Raw genomic sequence first — 7,500 nt, 5'->3', positions numbered from 1 at the left:
GTAGTGACTCATAATCTTCTTCCGTGTTCACTTTTTTAATAGTTTTGCATCATCTGCAAAGAGGCTCATATAACTTTCAATTTCTTCATTCATATCATTAATATATATAGCAAACATTATTGGGGCCAGAACTGTTCCTTGTGGAACACCGCTTATTACTTCATCCCATTTTGAGTGTTTGTCTCTTATCACTACTCTCATTTTTCTTTCTTGCAAAAAGTTTTCCATCCATTTAAGCAGTTTGCCCTGTATTCCTCCTTCAGTTTCTTATTTCTTAAGCAACTTCTTATATGGTACTTTGTCAAAAGCTTTTTTTAGGTCTAGAAATGCACAGTCAGCCCATCCATCTTTCTTGTATTATATCTATTAGCCTTGAATAGAAACATATTAAATTAGTGACGCATGATCGTCCTTGTCTGAATCCAAATTGCCTTGGATTTAGCACGTTGTTTTTTTTTTCTAAATACTTTACCCATTTACTTTTGATCATTCACAAATTTTTGCTATTGTACTTGTTAGAGAGACTGGTCTGTAGTTAGTAGGGTCTTCTTTATTTCCCTTTTTATATATAGGTACTATATTTGCTTTTTTTCAATCTTCTGGAACTTTTCCTTCTTTCAAGGAACTGTTTATTATGCTATGTATTTTGTCTGCCAGTTCATTCCTGCATTCTTTCAAAATCCAGTTTGCTATTTCATTTGGTCCATGCGATTTTCTGACATCAAGATTACTCAAGTGTTTCATTATTTCATTCTTTGTTACTTCTATTTCTTTCATAGGGGGGACTTTCTCTTTCCATTCGATCTCTTCCGGTTGTATGTTCTCCCTTGTAAACACTGATTTAAAATGCTTGTTCATAATTTCCGCCATTTCTATTTCCTCTGTGTATTCAACTCCTCCTTGTCTCAATTTCTCCAAATCTTGTTTGTTTTTCAGTTTGTTGTTTACAAATCTGTAAAATAGTTTTGGTTGATCTTTACATTTTTCTATGACATCTTTTTCATATTTTCTCTTCTCCTCTCTGCACGCTTGTACATATTCATTTCTATAACAAGTATATATTTTCCATTTTTCAGGTCTTTTGTCTTTCTTCCATTTGGTCCAAGCTTTGTCTCTTTTTGTCTTTTAACTCCCTACAACTTTTGTTGTACCAGCACTTTACATATTCTTTTTCTTGTTTTTGTCTTGGGACATACTTTTCCACTCCTTTTTTTTTATATAATTTTTTGTCAAAATATTCCATTTCTCTTCTACTGCTGTATCTTCTTTGTGTATTCTTTCTCAGTTTTCATTTTGAAAGAATTCTCTTATTTTATAAAAAAAAACATACATCAATCTTCCTTTTCTATATTGTTCATTTCTTTTCATATGTTTTTTCTCATTTAGTTCTAGTTCTATCAATATGTGGTCACTTTTACTTATTGGTGCCTGGTATTCTATCTTTTCCACTATTTCAGGTTCTGATGTGATTATTAGGTCTAGTCTCGATGGTTCTTCTTCATTTCTATACTTGTATTCTCTTGAATCCATTGTGTCATTGTGTGGTCAATAATCATCTCAAGTAGAACATTTCCCCTTGAGTCTTCTCCACCCGTTACGGTCATCTCTTCCCAGCAGACTTCTTTGCAATTAAAGTCGCACATCATAACTATTCTTCCTCCATCTTCCATTATCTTGTTTAATGTTATTATTGTGTCTTCTAACATACATTTATGTTCACTCTCTTCCCACGAGGCTGTTTTTGGGGGCACGTAGTTTATTACAAACTTTCTGCTCTTCTTATCTCTGTCTTCTACTTCTATCGTAATCATCTCTACTCTATTCCTTCCATATGTGACGCTCTTCATGTTTATATCCTTCTTAGCCAGGAACATAACTCCACCCCCTTGTTTTATCTCTCTGTTTCTAATCCAATAATTATATGCATTGTGTCCTATGCTGTTGGGTGGTAGTGGACCTTTTAATTTTGTCTCTACAATTCCCATTATGTCCGGTTCTTTTTCCTTCAGATACTAGTTCAGTTCATTCAGTCCTGTTATTAATCCATCTATATTTGTGTAGGGCACTCTTAACTTTCTGTTATTTTCATTGTATTTTCTTTTTCTTTTTTGTTTCTCTCTGTTATGGTCCATTTCCTCACTTTCATATTCACTACTCTCCAGTAGAATTCTTCTTTTTCTGACTCCGTTCTGTTCTCTTTTTTTTTTTTCTTTAGCTTCTTGCTTTTTCATTTTTTCTTCCTCTCTTTCCTCTTTATTCATTTCTCTTTTTATCCATACTTTTTTATATTGTTCACTTGCTGCTAGCTTCCCTGTTTTTGCTAAGATATTCTCTGCTGTTGTTTGTGACCTGAATTTGATCTTAATTGGTCTGGTCTTATCTGTACTATATTTTCCGAGTCTAAACATCTCTTCAATTTGTTTCATGATTTCAGGTTCATCTTCCTGAACTAATTCTAGTAAACTGTTTACTTTTTCTTTTTCCTCTTTAATTCTTGTGGTTCTATTTTGGTTAAATTTCTCTTCCATTCCTAATATAATTATACATTTCTTTTTGTCTGCTAAGTCTCTTACTATATTTTCCTTCTGTCTCATCACTTTAATAACTGAGTCTTTAGTTTGTTCTTTCATTTGTTGTTTAATTATGTCAGTAAATGCAACTTTACTGTTTTCTTGGATTTTTTTCCAGCCCTGTGCTTCCTTTGCTATGGCCTCTTTATTGTCTTTATTATTCCTCTTTAATTCCTCATTCTCTTCTTTAACTTCTTTTAACTGTCTTTTTAATTCTTCTATTTCTAAAGTTAAGTTTTTGTTCGCCTTCTCTAGTTCTTCCAATCTTTCAACTCTTTGTGCAATTTTGGCTACGTTACCGAACCTGTTTTCCCAATGCTCGGTCATCTTATCAAATTTCTCCTCTAGTCTTGCCAATCGGGGGAGGTTGGTATCCCCCCCACCCTGGAAACTATTACCATCACCTTCCACTGTGCTGCTCATATCTATACTTCTAATCTTTACATTTTTGTTGATCCCGTCATCACCAAAGTCAACGTCATCAGTCCGCCTTTTGTTTACAAGACGCCTGGCCTCCTGGACCATGTCCCCCTCTTCCTCATTTCCTTCCATTTCCCTCAATAATCCCTACCTTTCTCCTTCCCTATCACCCCCCCCACTATACCACGAGCTCTCCCCTTCCCTATAAATACAATAAGGCACTTCCTGGACGTTGAGATCCACGTATATTTTCCTTTATCTTCGGAACTCTATTTCTCGCCGTCCATTCGACGAAAGTGTGTGTGTGTGTGTGTGTGTGTGTGTGTGTGTGTGTGTGTGTGTGATTCACCATGGTCTTGGATCACGTGTTGGATTCGTGATCGACAGCTATTTCCCTCCCTAAAGAGAGCTCAGAGCTCATATATGACCGATCTATGGGTAATGCTGTGATCTTACACGCACACACGAGAGTTGGAGTAACGACTCGCAGCGTAGCAATACTGAAATTATTTCAGCCCTTGGTGGGATTCGAACTCGGACCGCTGTAGCAGCAGTTGCGAACGCTGTTACTGCGCCGTGTGTGTGTGTGTGTGGTGTGTGTGTGTGTGTGTGTGTGTGTGTGTGTGTGTGTGTGTGTGTGTGTGTGTGTGCGTGTATGTATGTATGTGTGCGTACACACAAAGGACACGAAGGATAGCCATAAGCTAAAGTATACACACAAGCATACACGCACACACCATCCTTTCCCTTGTACTCACCACGAGTTTATCCATCTTGTGACAGAGTTCGATGAGTCTCCGGGTACCGAGGACGTTCATCTGGAGGGAGACCTTGATGGCCTCGTCGAACTTGACGGTGGCCGCCGCGTGGAAGACGACGGAGACGTTGGTGGTAATGGTGGCGACGTCGCTGCAGGAGATGCCCAGCCCCGGAAGGGTGATATCCCCCTGGATGGGCATCAACTTGCTCAGCATCTCTGGCTGCGTGGCGCGCAGGTTGTCGAAGAGCTGGAGGAGGACAAAGAAGAACAAATGTTTTACACTTATGTAGATATACATATACCAAATGGCCTTTTCTCCCTCTTATAAGGGATTTGGTTGAGTTAGGGTATACACCCTATAATCACCCAAAACTCATTCATCATCCTTTAGTATTTAGTGAGTGAAGGGTCGTGCCTCTTCCACGCCAAACCACTCGGGCCAAAGACAATATAGAAGGGCACAGCACCTCCACAAAAGGGCCTGACAGCCTTCTGCCCTGCTGCATTGCCTTTGACCTGAACATTGGCAGGGGACGGGAACAAGGACTTTAGTTACCAAACCTTTGGTTTTATCAATTTAATTTTAAGTAAATAGATAGGTTGGTATGGGAAAAGAAAGATCATTTTAGTTCTTCAAACTGTTGCCTATACACACACACACACACACACACACACACACACACACACACACACACACACACACACACACACACACACACACACACACACAAATATATATATATATATATATATATATATATATATATATATATATATATATATATATATATATATAATAAAATGAAGAAATAAACAAACTGGTTAAAGAAGAAAATATATCCGTAGGATACTCCTAAAACATTCAAAGAACATCTAGGACAAGGAAGTAGATGAAATTTTGGAGAGTGAATATGATGTTTCATAAGTAATTTTGTAATTAATAGAATAAATGAATAAATGAATAAATTGAATATATCCACAGATTGTTGTGTGTCAAGAGATGGACGACTAAACGAAGATTTTTTTTTTTTTTTGTAATATTATGACTAAATTAATGAAAAAATAAATAACTAATTCCACGAATAAAGGCGATGAAATAGACAATTGTATGAGTGAACTGAATAAATAAATCATAAACAAATGAATGTATATATGAATATAGAATAAACAATTTGCCATACGAACAGGTAAATATATGAACAAATGAATATATCGATATATAAGCAAGTCGATGAATAAACTCAATCATAAACAAACAAATGAACAAACATATAAACAATCAAATACATAAACAAAAGCATAAATAAATAGATGAATAGAGAAATAAATAAATACACGAATAATTAAATAAATTGTGAAAAAAAAAAACGTCACAACGAGCCACAGAAAACGTAATCAATTTCGGCACCAGTGTTCTGATGCATTCGCCCTCAATGACCATAAATGTTTCCGAATAGCCGTGCATTTTTTGTTTTCGGTGGTTTCCCAAGGGAAAGTATGAGTGTCAACAATAAACCTTCTGTGAGAGGAAATGCCATCAGGTGAAAACGAGGTAATTATATATATATTCTTGGTGCGAAGTTTCGTTCGTTACAGCTTTATCAAGAACATGGATCTTCTGAGCCATGACATGGATGAATGTGAAATTATAAACATGTAAACAAATGAATGAGAGCCATTTTCCTTGGATGCCGTCACACTATTCTATTTAACCCTTTTAACATCTATACAACTTTCCGTGAGCTACATAAAATCGTCAAAAATTAAAGTATCTTTTTATAGATGACTAATGGCAGGGGGGAGGAGCTCGACTGAATCAAATCTCCTGGCGGCTACTACCAGAATAAGCTATGGAAGGACCACACTACCAACAACAACGAGGAGGAAGAGGGGGAGGAGGAGGAGGAGAAAGGAATGACACGAGGATGAATTAAATCGCCTGACGGAACCGAGGAAAAAATGTGCCCTCCGGCAAACGGAAGGGGGTCGCGGAGTCAGAATCCGGGAGATGAATGGAATGGTCGGGCGGTCGCCACGACAAGGTATGAGAATGTGACAAGAGCGCGGCAATAACGTGCCGAGAACGAGCCAAGAACGTGACAATAACGTGCAAAGAATGTGGCAAGAACTTGACAATAACGTGACGAGATCGTGGCAAGAACATGCCGATAACGAGCCAAGAACGTGCGGAGAGCGTAGTAAGAACGTGGCAAGAGGAAGAAAGGGGGAATTTACAAGAGAGTCGGAGCTTAAACAGAGGCAATGTTTTACGATGACGCACTAAAGGCAGAATTACACAGGGCGCAAACTTAAGCACAGCTATGCGTTAAATCAGCCTAATTATCTTAACCAACGACCTAAATGATAGCCAAAGAGCAAATGAAAAACAGACTGGGCGCTAGGTCGGTCCCAACACTTAGGGTTGTGGAATAAAGCCATCGCCCACATCTAAAATGTATTTTCTTGAATTCACTAGGCTTAAAGTCATTAACAGGTTGAAATAGGTACATCGGCGTAACAAAAACAGACACGAAATATAATAAACAAAATATATGGACCTAGTTTACATAAAAAAAAAAAAAAAAAAAAAGCCACAGGGTGGGTACATCGGCGAGTTACGAAAGTGACGACAGCAAACCAAATCAGACAAAGATCTCATTTTCTAACATCTTTTCCTGCTAAAAAGTGTAGATACACGATGGGGACCTATACAAGTCTCCGAAGTTCTAGAAAAAAATATATATATAATAGGAAAGTTAAAAACATTTACACACTTAATACTAGTCAATCGATAATGGCTATAAGGTGTGCGGATGTAGAGCCAAATAAATAAATAAATAAATAAATGAATACCCAAGTAAGACGACCTCCATAACGGATGAACCCCCTAAGTACCTAATGGCAAGGTCTAAGTAAACAGGTCTAACCGCTGTGTCAGTTCTGCGCAGCTTCTGACGTAGTTTGGATGCGTCCATTTTCTCTTTGTGATACACTGAAGAAAACTGTGAAACGCCAAGGAAGACAGGAACTATAATATTTTATATTTTATATATATATATATTATATATCATATATATTATATATTCATATATATAGACAGGAACTATAATATTTTATATATATTTATATATATATTTTATATAATATTTGTCAGAATATAACTAATTGATTGGAGCGGTGCGAGCGAAGGCGACGTCATTTTCGTACGACGGACCAACTTCAACTGACAGCTATAGGACCCGCTAACCCCACTTTGAACAGCCAGGTGACGTTCACGGGCTCGCTGCGCCAACTCCCTCGAAATTCGGTCGGAAGTGATTAGACCTTATATTCTTAGATCTTGCCTAATGGGACCTTTCGCAGTCAGGCTCGTAGTTTCCTATTCGCGCTAGAATTTTCAATTGTCTCAGATTTCATGAGGCAAAGGGGTGACTTAGCTAATTTGGAAACCGATATTAAAAAAAAAAAAAAAAAAATACGACATAAATTGCTGCATAAGTGTATTTAGAATTAAAAACATGACTCTTATTATTATAGATTTTACTTACTGGTGTGTGGTAAGGCTTTGTTAATTTAATTATAAGATAAAACTAAAAATAGGTAATTATTTTTACTGAAGTAAGTATAAGCAGTAAAAATTAGAGGATGTTGATTTCGGTTTTGCATTTTATCTGAGAGTGTTGAAAAATAATGGATATCACTGTCACGTCCTGTATATGAAGATAATCAGTGAGATAAAATATAACAACA

At 36.9% G+C, this 7,500-nt stretch overlaps 1 protein-coding gene across 5 annotated transcripts in view; it reads right to left on the bottom strand.

The window, feature by feature from the left end:
* The window catches only part of LOC143024170 (putative fatty acyl-CoA reductase CG5065), a 510,045-nt gene that overhangs the window by 255,589 nt on the left and 246,956 nt on the right, over positions 1 to 7,500 (bottom strand). For all 5 annotated transcript variants that reach the window (XM_076182987.1, XM_076182982.1, XM_076182983.1 and 2 more), the window contains one exon: positions 3,749 to 3,997. In XM_076182987.1, coding sequence (XP_076039102.1) covers positions 3,749 to 3,997 — 249 coding nt within the window. The remainder of the gene's footprint in view (positions 1 to 3,748; positions 3,998 to 7,500) is intronic.

Source organism: Oratosquilla oratoria, chromosome 3, assembly GCF_046742065.1.
Source record: "Oratosquilla oratoria isolate Oo_2021 chromosome 3, ASM4674206v1, whole genome shotgun sequence".
NCBI lineage: Eukaryota > Metazoa > Arthropoda > Malacostraca > Stomatopoda > Squillidae > Oratosquilla > Oratosquilla oratoria.
This window is presented reverse-complemented; position numbering and strand designations above follow the sequence as displayed.